Raw genomic sequence first — 25,451 nt, forward strand, 5'->3', positions numbered from 1 at the left:
TAGATGGAGTCAATGGATGGGAGGCAGGTTTGTGTGATGGACTGGGCGGTGTTCACGACTCTCTCAAGTTTCTTATGGTCTTGGGCCGAGCAGTTGCCATACCAGGCTGTGATGCAGCCCGATAGGATGCTTTCTATGGTGCATCTGTAAAAGTTGGTAAGAGTCAACGTGGACATGCCAAGTTTCCTTAGTTTCGAGGAAGTACAGGCGCTGTTGTGCTTTCTTGGTGGTAGCATTGACGTGGGTGGACCAGGTCAGATTTTTGCTGATGTGCACACTAGGAATTTGAAACTGCTAACCATCTCCACCTTGGCCCCGTTGATGCTGACAGGGGTGTGTACAGTACTTTGCTTCCTGAAGTCAATGACCAGCTCTTTAGTTTTGCTGGCATTGAGGGAGAGATTGTTGTCGCTACACAACTCCACTATGTTCTCTATCTCCCTCCTGTATTCTGACTCCTCGTTATTCGAGATCCGGCCCACTATAGTCATATCGTCATCAAACTTGTAGATGGAGTTGGAACCAAATTTTGCCACACAGTTGTGTTGTACAGGGGGTAGAGTAGGGGGCTAAGTACGCAGCCTTGCGGGGCCCCGGTATTGAGGACTATCGTGGAGGAGGTGTTGTTGTAGTCTGTGGGTCAGAAAGTCGAGGATCCAGTTGCAGAATGAGGAGCCAAGTCCTAGGTTTTGGAGCTTTGATATGAGCTTGGCTGGGATTATGGTGTTGAAGGCGGAACTGGAGTCAATAAATAGGAGTCTGATGTTGGAGTCCTTGTTGTCAAGATGCTCTGGGGATGAGTGTAGGGCCAGGGAAATGGCATCTGCTGTGGACAAATTGCAGTGGATCAAGGTGTTCTGGGAGTATGGAGATGATGCGCTTCATGACCAACCTCTCAAAGAACTTCATTACAACTGAAGTCTGGGCCACCGGGCGGTAATCATTGAGGCATGTTGCCTGGTTCTTTTTTCAAAAAATATTTTTATTCTCCTCCTTTTTCACATTTTCTCCCGAATTTACACCACCAACAATAAACAATAATCAACAACAAATATGTCAAACCTAAGAACAATAACAACGATCCCATCCTCCCACCTACCCCCAAACATCAACCCACATGTTTACATAAACAAATGACAAAAAAGGAATCAGGGATTATCCAGAGCCATCTTTAATAATCACAGACCCCTTCCCCCCCACCCAACCCACCCACCCATCCCCCCCACCTAATGTTCAATGTTATCCAGTTCTTGAAAGTGCATAATGAATAGTGCCCATGACTTGTAGAACCCCTCCGAGTTTCCCCTCAGTTCGAACTTAACCTTCTCAAGGGTCAAGTATTCCAACAGGTCCCCCCGCCACGCCAGGGCACAGGGTGGAGAGGCCGCTCTCCATCCCAACGGGATCCACCTTCGGGTGATCAACGAGGCGAAGGCTATATCTGCCTCCGCGCCCGTTTCCAACCCTGGCTGGTCCGACACCCCGAATATGGCCTCCCAGGGACCCGGGTCCAGTTTCACATGCACCACCTTGGAAATTACCCTAAACACCTCCTTCCAGTACTCCCCTAGCTTTGGACAGGACCAAAACATAGGAACGTGATTAGCACCCCCCCCCCCCCCCCCCCCCCCCCCCCCCCGGCAACGTTCACACACATCCTCTACCCCTTCAAAGAATCGGCTCATCCTCGCCCTTGTGAGGTGCGCCCTGTACACCACCTTCAGCTGTACCAGCCCCAACCTCGCACACGAGGTGGAGGCATTCACTCTCTGGAGCGCCGCACACCAGACCCCCCTCCTCTATAACCTCTCCCAATTCTGCCTCCCACTTTGCTTTGATGCCTTATCCTTTTCCAACATAGCTCTGTACACCGCTGACACTGCCCCTTTCTCCATTCCGTCAGCACCTCCTCCAGCAATGTGGAGGCCGGTTCCTCCGGGAAGCTCTGTATCTCCTTCCTGGCAAAATCCCGAACCTGCATGTATCTAAACACTTCTCCCTACTACAGCCCATACTTCGCTTCCAGCTCCCTCAATCCTGCAAATCGACCCCGAGGAAACAAATCTTTTAGAGTCTTAATCCCCTTCTCTTCCCATTTCCGAAGATTTCCATCCCACCTCCCTGGCTCAAATCTGTGGTTCTCCCGAATCAGCATTTCCCTCAGCATCAGCATCAACCCAAAGTGTTGGCGAAACTGCCTCCAGAGTTTCAATGAAGCTATTATTACCGGACTCCCTGAGTATTTCCCAGGAGCTATCGGGAGAGGCACTGTTGCTAGCGCCTTCAGCCCCGACCCCCTGCACAAACTCTCCTCCATTCTGACCCACTGGGAATCAACCCCTCTGACCCAGCTCCACATTCGCCGCCCGGTAGTAGTACATCAGGGCCGGAATTCTCCGACCCCCCGCAGGGTCGGGGAATCGCCCGGGGCCGGCGCAAATCCCGCCCCTGCCGTGGCCGGAATTCTCCGCCACCCGGGAATCGGCGGGGGCGGGAATCATGCCCCGCCGATCGGCGTGCCCCCCGGTGGCCTCGTCCGCGATCAGGGCCCACCGATCGGCCGGCGGGCCTGTGCCATGGGGGCACTCTTTTTCTTCTGCCGCCGCCACGGCCTCCACCATGGTGGAGGCGGAAGAGACCCCCTCCACCGCGCATGCGCCGAGATGACGTCAGTGGCTGCTGACGCTCCGGCGCATGCGCGGCTTCACGCCGATCGGCGAAGGCCTTTTGGCCAGCCCCAACGCCAGCCGGCGTAGCTTGGCGCCAGTCGGCAGAGCGGGAGCCACTTCCGGCGCGGGCCTAGCCCCTAAAGGTGCGGAGAATTCCGCACCTTTGGGGAGGCCCGACGCCGGAGTGGTTGGTGCCACTCCGCTACACCGGGACCCCCCGCCCTGCCGGGTAGGGGAGAATTTTGCCCCAGGTTCGGGAGACACAAACCCCCTGCCTGCCTTCCCCTCTGTAGCAGCACCTTCCTCACTCTGGCCACCTTCCCTCCCCATATGAACGAGGTAATCCTTCCCTCAATCTCCCTGAAAAAGGACTTTGGCAGGAAAATCTGTAGCCATTGAAAAATAAACAGAAATCGCGGCAACACATTAATTTTAACCGCCTGTACCCGACCCGCCAGTGACAGAGGGAGACCATCCCACCTTGCCAGGTCGGCTTTCACTCTCCCCACCAAACTAGAGATGTTGTACCTGCGAAGCCTTCCCCACTCCTGGGCAACCTGCACCCCCAAATACCTAAAGTGAGTCCCTGCCCTACGGAATGGCAGCCCCCCTACCCCTGCCCCCACCCCCGGTTGAGACACCACAAAATACTCACTCTTGTCCAAGTTCAGTTTGTACACAGAGAAAGACCTAAATACCTGCAGCAACTCCAATATTCCTCCTATCGACGCACTCGGCTCCGACACATACAGCAGCAAGTCGTCGGCATATAAGGACACCCTTTGCTCTATCTCCCCCCCCTCACTATTCCTTTCCATGCTCCCGAACTTCTTAATGCGATGGCCAACGGCTCAATCGCAAACGCAAACAGCAGGGGGGGACATAGGACATCCCTGCCTCGTCCCACGTGGAGAGAGAAGTATCTCGAGCTGATATTGTTCGTGCGGACACTCGCCTTCGGCTCCTTATATAATAACTTTACACAGTTCACAAATATTGGTCCAATCCCAAACCGTTCCAGCACTGCCATCAGGTACCCCTATTCCACCCGATCAAACGCCTTCTCGGCATCCAATGCCACAACCACCTCTGTTTCCTTCCCTTCCGCCGGTGCCATAACGACGTTCAAAACCCTCCTAATATTCGAAAACAGCTGCCTCCCTTTCACCAACCCCGTCTGATCCTCACCTATCATCGTCGGGAGGCACCTCTCCAGCCTACCCGCCAGTACCTTCGCCAATACTCTTGCGTCCACATTAAGAAGTGATATGGGCCTATATGACCCACACTCCGTCGGATCCTTATCCTTTTTTAGCAACAGTGAAATCGATGCCTGCCCCAAGGTTTGTGGCAGCACCCCCTTCCCTATCGCCTCTTCAAACATCCCCACCATCAGGGGTCCCAACTTATCCTTACATTTTTTATAATATTCCACCGGAAACCCATCCGGCCCTGTCCCCCTCCCCTAGCCTTGGGTACTCCAACCCATCTAGAAATTCCTGCATCTTACGGTCTCCCCCTGGGTGACTCTGACCTGTACAACCTCCCCAGACAGGCGCCGGAATGTGGCGACTAGGGGCTTTTCACAGTAACTTCATTGAAGCCTACTCGTGACAATAAGCGATTTTCATTTCATAAAACTCCTCAAAAACCTTGTTAATCAGCTCCGGAGCCACCACCAACTCCCCTGCCGTATCCCTTACCTGAAGAATTTCCCTTGCCGCTGCCTCTCTCCGGAGCTGACCTGCTAACAGCCTTGTCTCCATGCTCATAAACTGCACCCCTCACTCGCCTCAGTTGGTGCACCGCCTTCCTGGTGGATAGTCGGTCGAAGCTCGCCTGTAGTTCCTTCCTCTTTCCCAGCATCGCTGGGTCCCCATCCTCTGCATACCTCCTATCTGCCTCCAACATCTCATCCATTAGCCTCTGCCGCTCCAACCTCTCCTCCTTGTCCACCCTGGCCTTGAACAAAATTACCTCACCCCTCACTACCGCCTTTAGAGCCTGCCAGACGACTGCCTTCGACACCTCACCCGTACAGTTGAAACCTACATATTCCTTAATTACCTTTTCAATTTTTTCACAGAATACATGGCAGCACGGTAGCATGGTGGTTAGCATAAATGCTTCACAGCTCCAGGGTCCCAGGTTCGGTTCCCGGCTGGGTCACTGTCTGTGTGGAGTCTGCACGTCCTCCCCGTGTGTGCGTGGGTTTCCTCCGGGTGCTCCGGTTTCCTCCCACAGTCCAAAGATGTGCGGGTTAGGTGGATTGGCCATGCTAAATTGCCCGTAGTGTCCTTAAAAAGTAAGGTTAAGGGGGGGGGTTGTTGGGTTACGGGTGGATACGTGGGGTTGAGTAGGGTGATCATTGCTCGGCACAACATCGAGGGCCGAAGGGCCTGTTCTGTGCTGTACTGTTCTATGTTCTATGTACTTGGTTCCCCAAAAGCCCCACATCCAGTTTCCACCCCGGTCTCTGCGCTACCCCCTTCTCCAGCACCATATCCACCCAATGTGGAGCGTGATCTGCAATTGCAGAGTATTCCGACCCCTTGACTCCAGCCAGCAAAGCCTTTCCCACCACAAAAAAGTCGATCCACGAGTATACCTGATGGACTGCTGAGAAAAACGAGTACTCCCGTTCCCCTGGGTGCAGGAACCTCCAAGGGCCCACCCCTCCCATTTCCACCATTAGCCCAGCCAGCGCCTTCCCCCCCCCCCCCCCCCCCGATGGGACCAGCGTGCGCGGCCGTGATCTGTCCAACCGTGGCTCCTGCACCAAGTACCTTCCTCGCGAATCCCACATCGTCTCAGTTGGGACCGTATACACTTACCAGCGCCACTAATCTCCCCTCCAGCGCCCCGGCCACAATCACGTATCTACCCCCCTGATCTGCCACCACCTTCTCCATCTGGAAGCGTACCCTTTTGCTGACCAACACTGCTACCCCTCCAGCCCTTCCATCAAATCCAGAGTGACACACTTGGCTAACCCAGCCCTCTTTCAGTCTCACCTGGTCCTTCACCCTCAAGTGAGTCTCCTGCAGCATTGCCACATCGGTTTTCAGACTTTGAAGATGCGCAAGCACCCTTGACCTCTTGACCGGACCTCCCAGCTCTCTCACGTTCCACGTGACTATCCTTACTGGGGGTCTCTCAACCCCCCTCCACCTTTCTTATCCACCATCATCATACCCCCAGGCCCTGCCCCATAAGTCTGACCCGCCCCTGTCCATTGTTAACATCAAACCCCTTCCCCCCTCCCGAAAACCCCGCCTACATTTCCCCCGAAACAACATCCCCCAGCATCCATCCATCCCCTCCCCCCGCTGTCGCTCGCCTCATAGGCCCATTGACGCCTGCTATCCAGGCTCCAATGTCCGCAGCCCTCCTCTCCTCTCACCTTCGTTCACTAGCTGACTGACTTTAGTTAGCTAGTGCGGGTGCCCCCCCCCCCCCCCCCCCCCCCCCACCGGCCAAGACATATCCTCCCCTTCCACCCAGTCCCAGAGAAACAAAGACCAAACCCAACAATCCAACCCCTACAATTCATTAACAAAACATTTAACCATCGCAACACAGAGCGCCCATCAACCCACCATTAACTTAAACTCTATAACAATACAAAGAGAAGTAGATTACAATACAAATCCGTAAAAAGAAAGTTATAACATTTATACATTTTCCGATTGTTCAAACACAGTCCACAGTCTCTCTTCCAGCTCCGCTCTTCATGTCTGTCCCAAGCCTTCTGCCTTCACGAACGCCTCAGCCACCTCCGCTGTCTCAAAATAAAAGTCTTTGCCGTTATACGTTACCCTCAACCTCGCTGGGTACACCATACCAAACCGTACCCCCTTCTTGTACAACGTCGCCTTCACTCGCCCAAACGCCGCTCGTCTTTTTGCCAACTCCACCATCAAGTCCTGGTAGATCCGGACCGTAGTACCATCCCATAGCACCTCCCGCTTCTGCTTCGCCCAGCTTAATACCTTCTCCTTCATGCAGAACTTCTGGAAACAGGTAATTACTGTCCTTGGCGGCTCGTTCACTTTGGGCTTCGGCCTTAATGACCGATGGGCTCGGTCTAGCTCGTACTGGGAGGGGCTCTCACCCTCCCCCATCAGCTCTGCCAACTTCTTAGCGAAGTATTGTGTTGGCCTTGGGCCCTCTGTCCCTTCGGGCAAGCCCACAATTCTCACATTGTGCCACCTTGAGCGGTTTTCCAAATCTTCCAGCTTTGCTCGGAGACCTCTATTAATCTCCACAGCCCTCCGCAACTCATCTCCCATCGAGGTGACCAGGTCGCTGTGCCATGACACGGCTTCCTCCACTTCTTTCATCTTCTCGCCCTGCTCTCTCACCTTGGCCAATCCCTTTGCCACCGCCACCCTCACCGGGGCGATTGCCTCCTCCACCAGTAACTTCAATGCGGCCGCAGTCTCCCTTTTCCAGGCCTCCATGTGCCTCGCAAACTGTTTTTCCAGCTCCCCCACCATCTCCTCGGTCCCCTTCTCCATCGAGAATAGTGCGGCCCCGCTTTGCAGTTCGGCTTCCGCCATCCTATCATCACTTTTATTCGTCTTCTCCTTCAGCGGCGACCCCGCGTTTCCTCCTTTCTTCGACGCTGCTTTTCGCATCCTTTAGCGGCTTATTGTTTGTTACTTTCTTTCTCTTCTCCTCTCTCTCCCTCCACCCTTCTGTCCTTCATCAATCTGAATTATTTTTTTTTTAAAGACAAAGAGGAGGAAAAAAACTTCACCAAACTTCTTTAAATTTCTTTAAATCTTCCAACTGTCTTCCTTTCCTCTCTGGATTCATCCCGAACTCCCCTGGGACCAGGTTCCAGCCTTCCTTCCTCCTCCGAGGTGGGAGCTATCCGACGTGGAGCACCCGACTTACATGGTGCCCTGGCCTCGGGCCGGCCTCCTCGTAGCTCCGCCCCCGCTGCTCTGGCCTCGGGCCGGCCTCCTCGTAGCTCCGCCCCCGCTGCTCTGGCCTTGGGCCGGCCTCCTCGTAGCTCCGCCCCCGCTGCTCTGGCCACGCCCCTGCTCGTCCACGCCCCTGCTCGCCCACGCCCCTGCTCGCCCACGCCCCTGCTCGCCCACGCCCCTTCTCGCCCACGCCCCTGCTTGCCCACGCCCCTGCTCGCCCACGCCCCTGCTCGCCCACGCCCCTGCTCGCCCACGCCCCTTCTCGCCCACGCCCCTGCTTGCCCACGCCCCTGCTCGCCCACGCCCCTGCTCGCCCACGCCCCTGCTCGCCCACGCCCCTGCTCGCCCACACCCCTGCTCGCCCACACCCCTGCTCGCCCACGCCCCTGCTCGCCCACGCCCCTGCTCGCCCACGCCCCTGCTCGCCCACGCCCCTGCTCGCCCACGCCCCTGCTCGCCCACGCCCCTGCTCGCCCACGCCCCTGCTCGCCCACACCCCTGCTCGCCCACGCCCCTGCTCGCCCACGCCCCTGCTCGCCCACACCCCTGCTCGCCCACGCCCCTGCTCGCCCACGCCCCTGCTCGCCCACGCCACCGGAAGTCCCTGCTTGCAGCTCTTTAATCAGAAATTAAACTTTCACAGGCTGGCTGGAAAGCATTGAAATCACCAGGTAGAACTGAGAAAGTCCAAATCTGTGTCTCTGCCTTCCCCTGAGTCTAAGCAGAACTACGTTGCCTGGTTCTTATCATAGATTTATCATAGATGCCGGACAGGTTACAGGTAGTCAGGAGGTGAGGCCATCGCTGCGGGATTCCTAGTCTCTGAACTGTTCTTGTTGCCTTACTGTTTTCATAGATTTATCATAGAAGTTACAGTGCAGAAGGAGGCCATTCGGCCCATCGAGTCTGCACCGGCTCTTGGAAAGAGCACCTTACCCAAGGTCAACACCTCCACCCTATCCCCATAACCCCATAACCCAGTAACCCCACCCAACACTAAGGGCAATTTTGGACACCAAGGGCAATTTAAGGGAAATCTTCTTTGGTACCGGTATGATGGTGGTCTTCTTGAAGCAAGTGGGGACCTCAGAGTGGAGTAGGGATAGGTTAAAGATGTCTGTGAAAACCTCTGCCAGCTGGTCCGCGCAGCCTCTGAGTGCACGACCAGGGATCCCGTCCGGGCCCGTCGCCTTCCGAGGGTTCACTTTCAGGAAGGTCAATCTGACTTTGGAAGCTGCAATGGTGGGTATGCGTGTGTCCGAGGCTGCTGGGGCAGTTGTCAGCGGTTTGATTGTTTACTGCTCGAACCGAGCATAGAATGCATTGAGTTCATCAGGGAGGGGTGTACTGCTGCCAGAGATTCTGCTCGTCTTCGCTTTGTAGCCTGTAATGTAGTTTAAGCCTTGCCACAATCGCCGCGAGTCTGTAACGCTAGTGTGTGAGTTTAGCTTGGTTTGATATTCCCTCTTGGCATCTCGGATGGCTTAGCGGAGGTCGTACCTGGATTTCTTGTACAGGTCAGGGTTGTTTGGCTTGAACGCCTCAGATCTGTCCTTCAATAGGGAGCCATGGTTTCCGGTTTGGGAACGTACGTTATGCTTTCTTTGGCACGCAGTCTTCTCCACATTTGCTGATGAAGTCGGTGACGGTGGAGGCATACTCATTTAAGTTGGTCACTGAGTTCTTCAATGTGGACCAGTCCACTGTCTCCAAACAATCATGTGAGAGCTCTTCTGTTTCCTCGGACCAGCACTGCACGACGTTCTTAACCGGATTCTCCTGCTTACGTTTCTGCTTGTATGCCGGGAGAAGGAGCACAGTCTTATGGTCTGATTTCCCAAAGTGCAGTCCGGGGATGGATCAATAGGCGCCCTTGATGTTTGTGTAGTAGTGGTCAATGGCGCCCCTGGTGGGACAGGAGATGTTTTGGTGGAATTTGGGCAGTACACTCTTGAGGTTGGCCTGGTTGTGACTAATTTGACTCACCCAATCGATATGCAGATTAGTCACCCATAATCACAGATGTTACTTTATCACATGATCTCTGATTTCCTGTCTAATGCTATTCCCAACATTACCACTGCAGTTTGGTGGTCTGTATACCACACCGACTAATCTTTTTTGCCCGTTGGTGCTTCTTAACTCGACCCATTCAGCTCTAAAATCGAATCCGGGGGGGATTATTGCACTTTGTGGGGTCATTACAGCAGGGTCACTACCTGGGGAAGAGGGTGAGTGATGACACTCAGAGTCATCACTTTGTTGAGTCTGAATCGCATGTTAAGTAATGGGTTAAGAGACATTGCAATTAGTTGTCTCATTTATGTTAAATGTTCAATGATTGTCTCATTTATGTTAAGTGTTCAATGATTGACACTGATATGTAAAGGGGCTTCAGGTGGCCTCTGTATCTTGTGATGTGATGATTGAGTTTAGTGCAGAGTCTGTTAAAGTGAAATAAAGGTGTTTGTGAAAAGGAGCTGGACTTTTGTCTCTTCACACCACAGCATCCATTCGTTTAACATCACAGAGATTATTCACGACCAAGAGCTGTGGAAGTTCTGGTCTCGTGGTCGAGTCCTGGTTCAGACCAATTGGTTTCTGCCTCTAAGGAGTTTGTTTCTGGGAATCCCCCTGTTCTGACCTGACCTCCCAGATTCCACTGGTCAGAGAAATGGGGCGAGATCATGTTACGCAGATAAGATTTCCACTGGGCCCCGGATCTGTCACCGATTCCAGTAAAGTTGCCATCCACAACACTAGTTCCTGAAAGAAAGAGATGTTTGTGAGATGTTGCTATCTTGTAAAGTGACAAGTACCAGAGGATATAGTCTGTCTGTTGCACTCTGTGGTCCCTGTATGTGCAGTCACGCTAACACGCATGTGGCCTATCTGTAACTGGCCTGCTGTGTAGCTGCACATTTCTCAAGCATTGAAGGAACAATGTCCCCGTGGTCATTTTCCCTCTTTATTACTGGGCCAGTAACTATTGGCACCTGATTTTGTTCCATTGAATTCTCCCCATCACGTTGGCAATGCTTAACATTCAGATGGAAAGATGAAAATCTCATCTCTTTAATTGCAGAAGGTCATTGACCTGTTAAACCAACAGATTCATTTGCTACTTTATGGATTTCCAAAGAGTAGAATATTCTAAATGAACAGATACCTTAGTTTGCTAAAATCATTATTTTCCTGTCTGTGGATGTTTTTCTTTGTCTCAAACATGTTAATTATTTTGTATTGAAACAGTTGATGTGAATCAGTTGATTTTGCGGCTTGCGTTGCAGGTTGCCAGCTGAGATGTGTTGTGGGTCGTGTCAATGACGAATGCAGTCAGTGCATCTGCAAAGAACATCACCTTTACGGTTCTGTACGTCTACAAGACGGTGCTCCAGCCTCCAAAGCAACTGTCCACCTGTGGGGAAATCCGGATAAATTCCTGACCAACTGCGATGAAAAGGGAAAGTTTCAAATTCCCGGTCTTTGTCCTGATGGCAAAACAATGTTAAAAATTAAGAAGCCTTATTATGGAACAGCAGTTGTCACACTGAATATAAACAACAGCAAAATTTCTACCATTGAAGTCAAACTGAAGAGATCTGGTAATAATTGAGACTCCTGGAAGAACTTTACAACTTATATCCCAACAGTAATATATGGTTAACACTGGTGCCTCACAGTGCCAGGGACCCGGGTTAACACTGCTGTCTCACAGTGCCAGGGACCCGGGTTAGCACTGCTGTCTCACAGTGCCAGGGACCCGGGTTAACAGTGCTGTCTCACAGTGCCAGGGACCCGGGTTAGCACTGCTGTCTCACAGTGCCAGGGACCGGGTTAACACTGCTGCCTCACAATGCCAGGGACCCGGGTTAACTGCTGTCTCACAGTGCCAGGGACCCGGGTTAACACTGCTGTCTCACAGTGACAGGGATCAGGGTTAACACTGCTGCCTCACAGTGCCAGGGACCCGGGTTAACACTGCTGTCTCACAGTGCCAGGGACCCGGGTTAGCACTGCTGTCTCACAGTGACAGGGACCCGGGTTAACACTGGTGCCTCACAGTGCCAGGGACCCGGGTTAACACTGCTGTCTCACAGTGCCAGGGACCCGGGTTAACACTGCTGTCTCACAGTGCCAGGGATCAGGGTTAACACTGCTGTCTCACAGTGCCAGGGATCAGGGTTAACACTGCTGTCTCACAGTGCCAGGGATCAAGGTTAACACTGCTGTCTCACAGTGCCAGGGATCAGGGTTAACACTGCTGTCTCACAGTGCCAGGGATCAAGGTTAACACTGCTGTCTCACAGTGCCAGGGATCAGGGTTAACACTGCTGTCTCACAGTGCCAGGGATCAAGGTTAACACTGCTGTCTCACAGTGCCAGGGACCCGGGTTAACACTGCTGTCTCACAGTGCCAGGGATCCGGGTTAGCACTGCTGCCTCACAGTGCCAGGGATCCGGGTTAGCACTGCTGTCTCACAGTGCCAGGGACCCGGGTTAGCACTGCTGTCTCACAGTGCCAGGGACCCGGGTTAGCACTGCTGTCTCACAGTGCCAGGGACCCGGGTTAACACTGCTGCCTCACAGTGCCAGGGACCCGGGTTAACACTGCTGTCTCACGGTGCCAGGGACCCGGGTTAACACTGCTGTCTCACAGTGCCAGGGATCAGGGTTAACACTGCTGCCTCACAGTGCCAGGGACATAAGAACATAAGAACTAGGAGCAGAAGTAGACCGTGTGGCCCTTCGAGCCTGCTCCGCCATTCGATAAGATCATGGCTGATCTTTTCGTGGTCTCAGAACCACTTACCCGCATTCTCGCCATATCCCGTAATTCCTTTATTTTTCAAAAAAACATCTACCCTATCTTTAAATATATTCAATGAAGTAGCGTCTACTACTCCTTTCGGTAGGGAATTCCATACTTTAACCACCCTCTGGGTGAAGAAGTTCCTCCTTGATTCAGTCCTAAATCTGCTCCCCCTAATCTTGAGGCTATGCCCTCTTGTCCTACTTTCACCTACCAGTGGAAACATCCTTTCTACTTCTATCTTATCCATTCCCTTCAAAATTTTATATGTTTCTATTAGATCCCCCCTCAACCTTCTGAATTCCAGTGAATATAATCCCAATCTACTCAGCCTCTCCTCATACGATAACCCCCTCAACTCCGGAATCAGCCTAGTGAACCTCCTCTGCACCCCCTCTAGTGCTAGCACATCCTTTCTCAAGTGTGGAGACCAAAACTGCACACAGTACTCCAGGTGTGGCCTCACCAGCACCTTGTACAACTGCAACATTACCTCTCTGCTTTTAAACTCAATCCCCTTCGCAATGAAGGACAAAATTCCATTTGCCTTCCTAATTACTTGTTGCACCTGCAGACCAACCTTCTGTGGCTCATGCACAAGTACACCCAGGTCCCTCTGCACAGCAGCATGCTGCAGCTTTTTACCATTTAAGTAATAATCCGTTCTATTGTTACTCCTACCAAAATGCACGACTTCACACTTATTGACATTATACTCCATCTGCCAGACCTTTGCCCACTCACTCAATGTGTCAATGTTCCTCTGTAAGGTTTTACAGTCCTCAGTACACTTTGCTCTGCCACACACCTTTGTGTCATCTGCAAACTTGGATACCTTACACGTAGTTCCCAACTCCAAATCGTCTCTATAAATTGTAAATAATTGTGGTCCCAACACCGATCCCTGAGGCACACCACTCGTCACTGATTGCCAGCCAGAATCGCACTCATTTATTCCCACTCTTTGTTTCCTATTAGACAACCAATCCTCTATCCATGCTAGTACTCTACCCTTAACACCATGCATCCTTATCTTATGCAGCAGCCTCTTGTGCGGTACCTTGTCAAAGGCCTTTTGGAAATCTAGGTACACCACATCCACTGGGTCCCCTTTATCTACCTTGCTCGAAATGTCTTCATAGAATTCCAAGAGATTCGTCAAGCATGACCTGCCCTTCATGAATCCATGCTGCGTCCATTCAATGGGACAATTTCTATCGAGGTGCCCTCCTATCTCTTTCTTGATAATAGACTCAAGCATCTGCCCCATGACAGAGGTTAAGCTAACCGGTCTATAATTCCCCATCTTTTGTCTACTTCCCTTTTTAAACAGTGGCGTCACATTTGCTGTTTTCCAATCCTCTGGGACTGCCCCAGTGTTCAGCGAATTTTGGAAAATTACCGCCAGTGCATCTGCTATTACTCCAGGCATCCCTTTCAGTACCCTGGGATGCATTCCATCAGGGCCAGGAGACTTATCTATCCTGAGCTCCATTAGCTTGCCCAACACTTGCTCTTTCGTGATAGTAATGGTTTCCAGGTCCTCACCTACCTTCTTCTCTCGGTCAATTGCTGGCATGTTATTAGTGTCCTCCACTGTGAAGACCGATACAAAATATTTGTTCAATGCCTCCGCCATTTCATCGTATCCCATAACTAAATGACCACTCTCATCCTCTAATGGACCAATGTTTACTTTAGCAACTCTTTTTAGTTTCATACAATTATAAAAACTTTTGCTATCTGTCCTTATATTCTGTGCCATTTTTGTTTCGTGTTCTATCTTACTTTTCTTTATGGCTCGGGTTAACACTGCTGCCTCACAGTGCCAGGGACCCGGGTTAGCACTGCTGCCTCACAGTGCCAGGGACCCGGGTTAACACTGCTGCCTCACAGCGCCAGGGACCCGGGTTAGCACTGCTGCCTCACAGTGCCAGGGACCCGGGTTAGCACTGCTGCCTCACAGTGCCAGGGACCCGGGTTAACACTGCTGCCTCACAGCGCCAGGGACCCGGGTTAGCACTGCTGCCTCACAGTGCCAGGGACCCGGGTTAGCACTGCTGCCTCACAGTGCCAGGGACCTGGGTTAACACTGCTGTCTCACAGTGCCAGGGACCCGGGTTAACACTGCTGTCTCACAGTGCCAGGGACCCGGGTTAACACTGCTGTCTCACAGTGCCAGGGACCCAGGTTAACATTGCTGTCTCACAGTGCCAGGGACCCGCGTTAACACTGCTGCCTCACCGTGCCAGGGACCCGGGTTAACACTGCTGCCTCACAGTGCCAGGGACCCGGGTTAGCACTGCTGTCTAACAGTGCCAGGGACCCGGGTTAACACTGCTGTCTCACAGTGCCAGGGACCCAGGTTAACACTGCTGCCTCACAGTGCCAGGGACCCGGGTTAGCACTGCTGCCTCACAGTGCCAGGGACCCGGGTTAACACTGCTGCCTCACAGCGCCAGGGACCCGGGTTAGCACTGCTGCCTCACAGTGCCAGGGACCCGGGTTAGCACTGCTGCCTCACAGTGCCAGGGACCTGGGTTAACACTGCTGTCTCACAGTGCCAGGGACCCGGGTTAACACTGCTGTCTCACAGTGCCAGGGACCCAGGTTAACATTGCTGTCTCACAGTGCCAGGGACCCGCGTTAACACTGCTGCCTCACCGTGCCAGGGACCCGGGTTAACACTGCTGTCTCACAGTGCCAGGGACCCAGGTTAACACTGCTGCCTCACAGTGCCAGGGACCCGGGTTAACACTGCTGCCTCACAGTGCCAGGGACCCGGGTTAACACTGCTGCCTCACAGTGCCAGGGACCCGGGTTAGCACTGCTGCCTCACAGTGCCAGGGACCCGGGTTAGCACTGCTGTCTCACAGTGCCAGGGACCCGGGTTAGCACTGCTGCCTCACAGTGCCAGGGACCCGGGTTAACACTGCTGCCTCACAGTGCCAGGGACCCGGGTTAACACTGCTGCCTCACCGTGCCAGGGAACCGGGTTAACACTGCTGCCTCACCGTGCCAGGGACCCGGGTTAACACTGCTGTCTCACAGTGCCAGGGACCTGGGTTAACACTGCTGCCTCACAGTGCCAGGGACCTGGGTTAACACTGCTGCCTCACCGTGCCAGGGACCCGGGTTAACACTGCTGCCTCACCGTGCCAGGGACCTGGTTTAACACTGCTGCCTCACAGTGCCAGGGACCCGGGTTAACACTGCTGCCTCACAGTGCCAGGGACCCGGGTTAGCACTGCTGCCTCACAGTGCCAGGGACCCGGGTTAGCACTGCTGCCTCACAGTGCCAGGGACCCGGGTTAGCACTGCTGCCTCACAGTGCCAGGGACCCGGGTTAGCATTGCTGTCTCACAGTGCCAGGGACCCGGGTTAGCACTGCTGCCTCACAGTGCCAGGGACTCACTGTCCGGATTTGGAAATATATCACCGTTCCTTCACTGTCGGGACAAATCCTGGAACTCCCTCCCTAACAGCACTGTGGATGTACCTACACCTCAGGGACTGCAGCGGTTCAGAAGACAGCTCATCACCACCTTCTGAAGGGCAGCTAGGGATGGGCAATAAATGCCGGCCCAGCCACTGAAGCCCATATCTCATAAATTAATTTTAAAAAGGGCTGCTAAGCTTATATTGGTGAGTTGGTTGTGGAATTGCTTAACTCTGTTCCTTGCTGCTTATGCTGTTTGGCTTACAAGTAGTCCTGTGTTGTAGCTTCACCAGGTTGACACCTCGGGCTGGATTCTCCGCAGGTGGGATTCTCCATTGAGCTGGCAGCGAACCCACGCCCGGGGATTTTGTGACTGCGTGAGGCTGCCCACAGTAGGAATCCCCATTGGCCGGTGAGATGGAGAATTCCGCTGCCGGCTGGGATGCGCCACATCAGAAAACTAGAGCAGCGGGGTGGAGAGTCTCACCCCCCCCCCGCGCCCACCCATTGTATGGTATGCCTGCAGTTGCTCCTGGCATGCTCTCCTGCCCTCTTCATTGAACCAGGGTGATCCCCTGGCTTGGTGGTAATGTTAGAGTGGGCTATGGGGAGAAAGCAGGATTAGGCTATTGAGTTGGATGATCAGCCATGATCGTGATGAATGGCGGAGGAGGCTCGAAGGGCCAAAGGACCTCCTCCTGCTCCTATCTTCCATGTATCTATGTATGTATGTATGCCGGGTTACAGATTCTGGTCGAGTACAATTCTGCTGCTGCTGATGGCCCACAGCGCCACATGAATGCCCAGCCTGGAGTTGCTAGATCTGTTCTAAGTCTATCCCATTTAGCACGGTGGTAGTGCCACACAACACAATGGACGGTATCCTCAATGTGAAGATGGGACTTTGTCTCCACGAGGATTGTGCGGTGGTCACTCCTACCGATACTGTCATGGACAGATACATCTGCAGCAGGCAGATTGGTGAGGATGAGGTCAAGTATATTTTTCCCTCTTGTTGGTTCCCTCACCACCTGCTGCAGTCCCAGTCTAGCAGCTATTGTCCTTTAGGACCCGGCCAGCTCGGTCTGTGGTGGTACCGAGCCACTCTGGGTGATGGACATTGAAGTCCCCACCCACAGCATATTCTGCCCCCTTGCCACCCTCAGTGCTTCCTCCAAGTGATGTTCAACATGGAGAATACTGAATCATCAGCTGAGCGGGGAGCAGTATGTGGTAATCAGCAGGAAGTTTCCTTGCCCATATTTGACCTGTCACTTCCAGTTATGCCACATCCAGTCAAGAATGGTGGTGGAGGAGGAGGCTGCATAAATATCCCCATCCTCAATGATGGAGGAGCCCAACACACATGTGCAAAAGGCAAAAGACAAGTAGCATTTACTACAATTCAGCCAGAAGTGCTGAGTGGATGATCCATCTCGGTCTCCTCCAGAGGTCACAGATGTCAATCTTCAGCCAATACGATTCACTCCATGTGATATCAAGAAATGGCTGAAGGCACTGGATTTTAAAAAAAATTTGTTGCTGGGTTGTGGGTGTCGCAGGCTGTGCCAGCATTTATTACCCATCCCTAATTGCCCTTGAGGGGGTAGTTAAGGGCAACCACATTGCTGTGGGTCTGGAGTCACATGTAGGCCAGATCAGGTAAGGGCGGCAGATTTCCTTCCCTAAAGGACATTAGTGACCCAGATGGGCTTTTACAACAATCGACAATGGTTTCATGGTCATCATTAGACTTTTCATTCCAGATATTTTATTGAGTTTAAATTCCACCATCTGCAGTGGTGGGATTGGAACCCGGGTCCCCAGAGCGTTACCCTGGGTCTCTGGATTACTAGTCCAGTGACAATTCCACTACACCACCTCCCCGCAAAGGCTCTGGGCCCTGACAATATCCCGGCATTGTACTGAAGACTCACGTTCCAGAACTTGCTGCACCCCCAGCCAAGCTGTTCCAGTACAGCGACAACACTGGCATCTACCCGGCAATGTGGACAATTGCCCAGGTGTGTCCTGTACACAAGAAACAGGACAAATCCTACCGGCCAATTACCGCCACTAATCTTTTCAGAATTGTCTGATTTTCTTTCAATTTAATCCTATTCTTGACTTCCTTATTTGGGCTGGGGAGGGGCTGGAAGATGAATGTAAAATCACTTGGGCCACTCGATATAATCAGGAAATGATCAATATAACCAATAGCTCAGATGCAATCACTCCAGGGTCATACATAACCGTCTAGAATAGTTTGATTTTACTAAATCTTGATTTTTGTGCAATGCAGAAAAGCCGTACATCAGGAAACAGCCGGTGAGCAAAGTCAGGCGTGAGGGACAAAGTGTAACTTTCTGTTGCAAGGTTCAGTGTAATCCTCCTCCAGACAAATACTTCTGGTAAGAACCGCTTTTAGTTAAATTTAAAATGATCGTTTTTCTGTTTTTAGTCCCTTCCTTGCCACTTCCCTCTCTTGGTTCGAAATGTCCGTAGCTCATTCCCTGAGCAAACTATTCTGGGGCATGCCAACAAATAGTGAAAGGAACTAATTTGGATGTGGCAGGACCAAGAGTCAGAACATTGGAGAGTTTGGGAGAGGAGGTTTGGAGTGGCTGAGGTTACATCACACCAGGAAGCACTTTCAGAAGGTTACAGAGTTTGGAAAGGGTGAGATCATAGAAAGATTTGAACACAAGGTGCAGCAGAGATTTACCAGAATGGCTTCAGGGATGAGGAACATTAGTTACAACGTTAGCGGGCAGCACGGTAGCACAGTGGTTAGCACTATGGCTTCACAGCGCCAGGGTCCCAGGTTCAATTCCCGGCTTGGGTCACTGTCTGTGTGGAGTCTGCACGTCCTCCCCGTGTCTGCGTGGGTTTCCTCCGGGTGCTCCGGTTTCCTCCCACAAGTCCCAAAAGACGTGCTGTTAGGTGAATTGGACATTCTGAATTCTCACTCTGTGTACCTGAACAGGCGCCGGAATGTGGCGACTAGGGGCTTACACAGTAACTTCATTGCAGTGTTAATTTAAGCCTACTTGCGACGAACAGCTCCTCAAACACAGTCACAAGCATCCCCCACATTTTCTCAAACCCCCCTGAAGAGCCCCTTAACTCAGACTTTATCTTCTCCAATGGCAGGAAGTTGTGCAGGTCACCCAACCGTGCCGCTACCCCCAGTGAATGAAATGAAATGAAATAAAAATTGCTTATTGTCACAAGTAGGCTTCAAATGAAGTTACCGTGAAAAGCCCCTAGTCGCCACATTCCGGCGCCTGTTCGGGGAGGCTGGTACGGGAACTGAACCGTGCTGCTGGCCTGCCTTGGTCTGCTTTAAAAGCCAGCTCTTTAGTCCTGTGCTAAACAAGCCCCAGGTTATGGCGATGCCGGCAAAATTAGATTACCAAAGCAGGGAGGTCATGATGGAGCTGTATCGAACTTTGTGTGGTGATTGTAGATCTGTGTAGATGCAATGCAACTGAGCAAGCACTAGAGGGAGCACGGGAGAGCTATAAATACAGAGGGACAGGAAGTGAGGGCACACTTCACGGAAGGGAGAACTGGTAGCAAGACACAGACACAGGCAGGCAGCATTTGAGGTAGCCGTAAGTTAAGCTCTGGAGACAGAATGAATTCACAATAAAGCATCTACTCCACCTTTGAGACTACGAGCTTTATTACGAGCTCACGATTTCAAAGGGAAATTGGATTAGAAATCCACGAAAATAAACTTTAGAGTTATGGGAATAGACAGGGGAAAGAGGTTGTTTGGATGGAGAGCTGGCATGGCCTCAACAGGCCGAATGGCTACCTTCTGTGCTTTAAATGTCTCGATGACTCCGTGTCTGCAGAACCTGCTTCAGATCTGAGGAGGCAGCTGGAGGTTCCGAGTCATTGCTTTGTGTTTTTCTGCTCCATTTAAATTCTGAGTTTCTCGCCTTTAAGTTGCTTCTCCGTGTTATTTTTTTTGCAGGTATCAGAACGGTTCTTTACTCGATGTGAAGACACACGGATATGATAGTACGCTGGTGTTAAGGCAGCTGAAGCCACAGCATGCTGGTCAATACATGTGTCGAGCCAGTAACATTGCGGGTTCTGTCAAATCCCAGCCAGCAACACTTACTGTGATAGGTAAATAAATAACTGAACACATTATAATCACAGCTCGAGATAATTTTGTCAAAATGTTTTGGGATTTAGTTATCCTACAATCTGTGTTGGAATCTTAGTAAAGCTGGGCAACGCCTGAAAAGATCCAGACTATGTTTATACTTTATGCACAAGTGAAAGATCATTTTTTAAAGGATAGAATTACTTGCATTTATATAGCATCTTTCACAACCTCAGCACATCCTGAGAGTTTACATCCAATAAATTATTTATGAAGTAAAAACAGAAAGTGCTGGAAAAATTGAGCAGGACTTGAGCCATTGGGCTGGATTCTCCCATTTGCAGACTAAGTGCTGACGCCGGCCTGGGAACAGTGGTTTTTTACCCCAGAAAAAATGGCGCAAAAGCTGCACGGATCCTGCGCCTGTGGGGAGCTAACAGGCGCACAGCGCAAACCCCCGGCTTTGCCTGCGGATACGGCTGGAGGATGGGCGGGTCCATGGCTGCACCGTACAGCATGGCTCCAGCCGCACGCGGAACAAGCCTGCCACAAACTGCCCCCCTTTGACCAGTTTCCCAACACCCAGACCACCCTCCACCAGTGCCCCCAGCCCCCGCCAAAGCCCCCCCTGCCAGCGGAACAGCTCCCACCCGACTGTGTCGCCGCTGGACACAGTCTGCAGCCGCCACACTGGGTTTGCGGCCAAAATGCCTCGGTGTTCCACGCCATCGGGAACTTGGCCCGTTGGAGGCGGGGCATCTCTCCGAATACGGCGTTGTCGAGGGGGCGGAGCATCACAGAAGCGGCGCCGGCCCAGATTTCAGCGCAAACGGGGATTCTCCGGTCAATCGCCAAATGCGATTCGGCGACTGAAGAATCCCTCCCATTATCTATTTCTCCCTCCACACTTACTGCCTACTGAGTTTTCTCCAGCATTTTCTGATTTTATTTCAGATTTCCCGCATCTGCAGGATTTTCTTTTTCTTTGAAGTGTAGTTTGGAATGGCCGCTTTCTGCACTGTAAATTCTACGATTAAGGGAATGTGGTGAAAATTTTGAGCACTACAAGATTCCAAGACTAACAATGAGATCAGAGAGTCTATTTTGTTGATGTTAGCTGAGGGATAAATATTGACCAAGATATCAAAAAGAACTGCCTTGTGAAATGAAAATGAAAATCGCTTATTGTCATGAGTAGGCTTCAAATGAAGTTACTGTGAAAAGCCCCTAGTCGCCACATTCCGGCGCCTGTTCGGGGAGGCTGTTACAGGAATCGAACCGTGCTGCTGGCCTGCTTGGTCTGCTTTCAAACCCAGCGATTTAGCCCAGTGTCCAAACGGTAATAGTGCCATAGGGAGAATTTACACCAACTGAGACGGCTTGTGGGGCCTCACAGTAGCATAGTGGCTAGCATTGTTGCCTCACAGCTCCAGGGTCGCAGGTTCGATTCCCGGCTTGGGTCACTGTCTGTGTGGAGTCTGCACGTTCTCCCCGTGTCTGCGTGGGTTTCCTCCCACAGTCCTGAAAGACGTGCTGTTAGGTGAATTGGACATTCTGAATTCTCCCTCTGTGTACCCGAACAGGCACCAGAATGTGGCGACTAGGGGATTTTCATAGTAACTTCATTGCAGTGTTAATGTAAGCCGACTTGTGACACTAATAAAGATTATTATTATTATTATTATATTATTTGACATTAGCTCCAACAATAAGGATTCCCTCAGTACTAACTTTCTGACAGCGCAGCACTCCCTCAGTACTGACCCTCTGACAGTGCGGCACTCCCTCAGTACTGACCCTCTGACAGTGCAGCACTCCCTCTGTACTGACCATCTGACAGTGCGGCACTCCCTCAGTACTGACCCTCTGACAGTGCGGCACTCCCTCAGTACTGACCCTCTGACAGTGCGGCACTCCCTCAGCACTGACCCTCTGACAGTGCGGCACTCCCTCAGTACTGACCCTCTGACAGTGCAGCACTCCCTCTGTACTGACCATCTGACAGTGCGGCACTCCCTCAGTACTGACCCTCTGACAGTGCGGCACTCCCTCAGTACTGACCCTCTGACAGTGCAGCACTCCCTCTGACCCTCTGACAGTGCGGCACTCCCTCAGTACTGACCCTCTGACAGTGCGGCACTCCCTCAGTACTGACCCTCTGACAGTGCGGCACTCCCTCAGTACTGACCCTCTGACAGTGCGGCGCTCCCTCAGTACTGACCCTCTGACAGTGCAGCACTCCCTCAGTACTGACTCTCTGACAGTGCAGCACTCCCTCAGTACTGACCCTCTGACAGTGCAGCACTCCCTCAGTACTGACCCTCTGACAGTGCGGCACTCCCTCAATACTGACCCTCTGACAGTGCGGCGCTCCCTCAGTACTGACCCTCTGACAGTGCAGCACTCCCTCAGTACTGACCCTCTGACAGTGCGGCACTCCCTCAGTACTGACCCTCTGACAGTGCGGCACTCCCTCAGTACTGACCCTCTGACAGTGCAGCACTCCCTCAGTACTGACCCTCTGACAATGCGGCACTCCCTCAGTACTGACCCTCTGACAGTGCAGCACTCCCTCAGTACTGACCCTCTGACAGTGCGGCACTCCCTCAGTACTGACCCTCTGACAGTGCGGTACTCCCTCAGTACTGACCCTCTGACAGTGCGGCACTCCCTCAGTACTGACCCTCCCACAGTGCAGCACTCCCTCAGTACTGACCCTCTGACAGTGCGGCACTCCCTCAGTACTGACCCTCCCACAGTGCAGCACTCCCTCAGTACTGACCCTCTGACAGTGCGGCACTCCCTCAGTACTGACCCTCTGACAGTGCGGCACTCCCTCAGTACTGACCCTCCCACAGTGCAGCACTCCCTCAGTACTGACCCTCTGACAGTGCGGCACTCCCTCAGTACTGACCCTCTGACAGTGCGGTACTCCCTCAGTACTGACCCTCTGATAGTGCGGCACTCCCTCAGTACTGACCCTCTGACAGTGCAGCACTCCCTCAGTACTGACCCTCTGACAGTGCGGCACTCCCTCAGTACTGACCCTCTGACAGTGCAGCACTCCCTCAGTACTGACCCTCTGACAGTGCAGCACTCCCTCAGTACTGACCCTCTGACAGTGCGGCACTCCCTCAGTACTGACCCTCTGACAGTGCAGCACTCCCTCAGTATTGTTCATTGCTCATTGCTGGAACCTCCAACACTGCAGCACACCCTCAACGCAGGTATAGGCAGACAGGAAGATAAGTTTCATAGAATCACTACAGTGCAGAAGGAGGCCATCCAGCCCATCGAGCCTGCACCGACCCACTGAAAGAGCACTCTACCTAGACGCAATCCCCCGCCCTATTCCCATAGCCCCACCTAACCTTTTGGACACAAAGGGCAATTTAGCATGGCCAATCCACCTAACCTGCACATCTTTGGACTGTGGGAGGAAACCGGAGCACCCGGAGGAAACCCACGCACACACAGGGGGAGAAGGTGCAGACTCCGCACAGACACCCGACGCTGGAATTGAACCCGGGACCTTAGTGCTGTGAGCCAGCAGTGCTAACCACTGGGTCACCTTGTACATGCTTTTGCAAATTTTTCCTTGGGACAAAATATTGTGGAATCAACTCCAGCGAAAGCTAGAAATGTTGCTCCTCATAAGTGACCCAAAGACGGGCCAGATACAGCAGTCCAAACTTCACCTTCTTCTTGAAAAGGGTAAACTTTATCTGGTTGAACCCTGCTATTCTCCTGACTACCTCTGCACTCAGATCTTGGTATGTACGCAGGATGCTGTCCTCCCATTTACAGCTCCGTGTCAGCCTGGCCCACCGTAATGTCCACTCCTTGTCCAAGTAGCTGTGGAATCTCCCCACCATTGCCCTCGGGGGGGAGGGGGGGGGGGTGTCACCTACACGCGGCTTCCCCGCTAGCGCTCTGTGAGTCCTGTCCACCTCCAGGGGTCGGGTGAACGTCCCATCCCCCATTACCTTCTCAAACATGCCCACTATGTACGCCCCAGCAACCGTTCCTTCAGACCCCTCCGGGAGACCAACGATCCTCAAGTTCTGCCGGCGGGACCGATTCTCTAGGTCCTCCACCTTCTCCTGGAGCCATGTCTGCTGGTCTCTCAGCATCCCCACCTCCAACTCCACCGCAGTTTGATGTTCCTCCTGCTCAGCCAGCGCCTTCTCCACTTTCTGGATCGCCCGGTCTTGAGCATCCAGTCTCAGTTCCAGCCGCGCAATCGATTCCTTAATCAGGTCCAAGCATTCCTGTTTCTGCTTGGCGAAGCCCTCCTGTATGAACTGCATCAGCTGCTCCGTCGACCCCTGGGTTGTCGAACCCGGACCCCGGTCGTCCGCCAAGCTTTCTCCTGCAACAGCTTCAGCCCAAGCCTTCTATGTTCGCCTATTTCTTCCTTTGCGAGCACTCCTGGTCCGCCTATCCATGCACTGATGTGGGACTTACCCCTTCATGGCCGCCACCGGAAGTCTAAAGTCCTTTTCTTTGGTGAACATTGATGCAAAATACTCATTCCTTTCCTCTGGCTCAACCCACTGCCCTTAAGTGGTCCAATCCTTTCCCTGGTCACCCTCTTGCTTTTTACATATGAATAAAAGGTTTGGGATTGACCTTAATCCTACTCGCCAAGGACTTTTCATGACCCCTCGTAGCCCACCTAACTTCCCGCTTCAGTATCTTCCTACTTTCTTTATACTCCTCTAGGGTTTTGAATGCCCCACCCTTCTAGACCGTACAAAAGTCTCCGATTTCTTTTCGACGAGGTTCACAATATCCCTCGTTTTCCAAGGCTCCCTAAACTTCCCAAACTTATCCTTCAATCTCTCAGGAAAGTGACTTTCCTGAATCCTAATCAACTGTCGCTTGAAAGACTCCCACATGTCCGATGTTGATTTACCCTCCAACAGCTGCACCCAATCCAAATTCTTCAATTCCTAGCTAATGTTATCGGAATTTGCCTTTCCCCAGTTTTGCACCTTAACGCGAAAAGTTATCAAAAATACCCTGAAACATATGGAATTGTGGTAATTTCTCCCAAAATGTTCCCCTGCTGAAACCTTAACCACCTATCCAGGTTCATTAAGGTAGATAAGTCCCCAGGGCCTGATGGGATCTACCCCAGAATACTGTGAGGCAAGTGAGGAAATTGCGGACACCTCAACAGAAATCTTTTTATCCTCACTGGCTACAGATGAGGATTCAGAGGACTGGAGAATCGTCAATGTTGTTGTTTTGTTTAAGAAGGGTAGCAAGGATAATCCAGGAAATTATCGGCCGGTGAGCCTCACATCAGTGGTAGAGAAATTATTGAAGAGGGTTCTTCGAGACAGGATTTATACCCATTTGGAAACAAATGGAGTCATTAGCGAGAGACAACATGGTTTTGTGAAGGGGAGGTAGTGTCTCACTAACGTCATCGACTTTTTCGAGGAAGTAACAAAGATGATTGATG

General features: G+C 52.3%; 1 protein-coding gene across 1 annotated transcript in view; it reads left to right on the top strand.

Moving 5' to 3' along the window:
- Positions 1-25,451, top strand: part of LOC119974800 (cartilage intermediate layer protein, nucleotide pyrophosphohydrolase) — a 67,060-nt gene that overhangs the window by 36,005 nt on the left and 5,604 nt on the right. The window contains exons 4-6 of the mRNA XM_038814065.1: positions 10,894-11,208; positions 18,158-18,266; positions 19,841-19,998. Of these exons, the coding sequence (XP_038669993.1) occupies positions 10,894-11,208; positions 18,158-18,266; positions 19,841-19,998 (582 nt within the window). The remainder of the gene's footprint in view (positions 1-10,893; positions 11,209-18,157; positions 18,267-19,840; positions 19,999-25,451) is intronic.

Source organism: Scyliorhinus canicula, chromosome 12 (genome assembly GCF_902713615.1).
Source record: "Scyliorhinus canicula chromosome 12, sScyCan1.1, whole genome shotgun sequence".
Classification (NCBI taxonomy): Eukaryota; Metazoa; Chordata; class Chondrichthyes; order Carcharhiniformes; family Scyliorhinidae; genus Scyliorhinus; species Scyliorhinus canicula.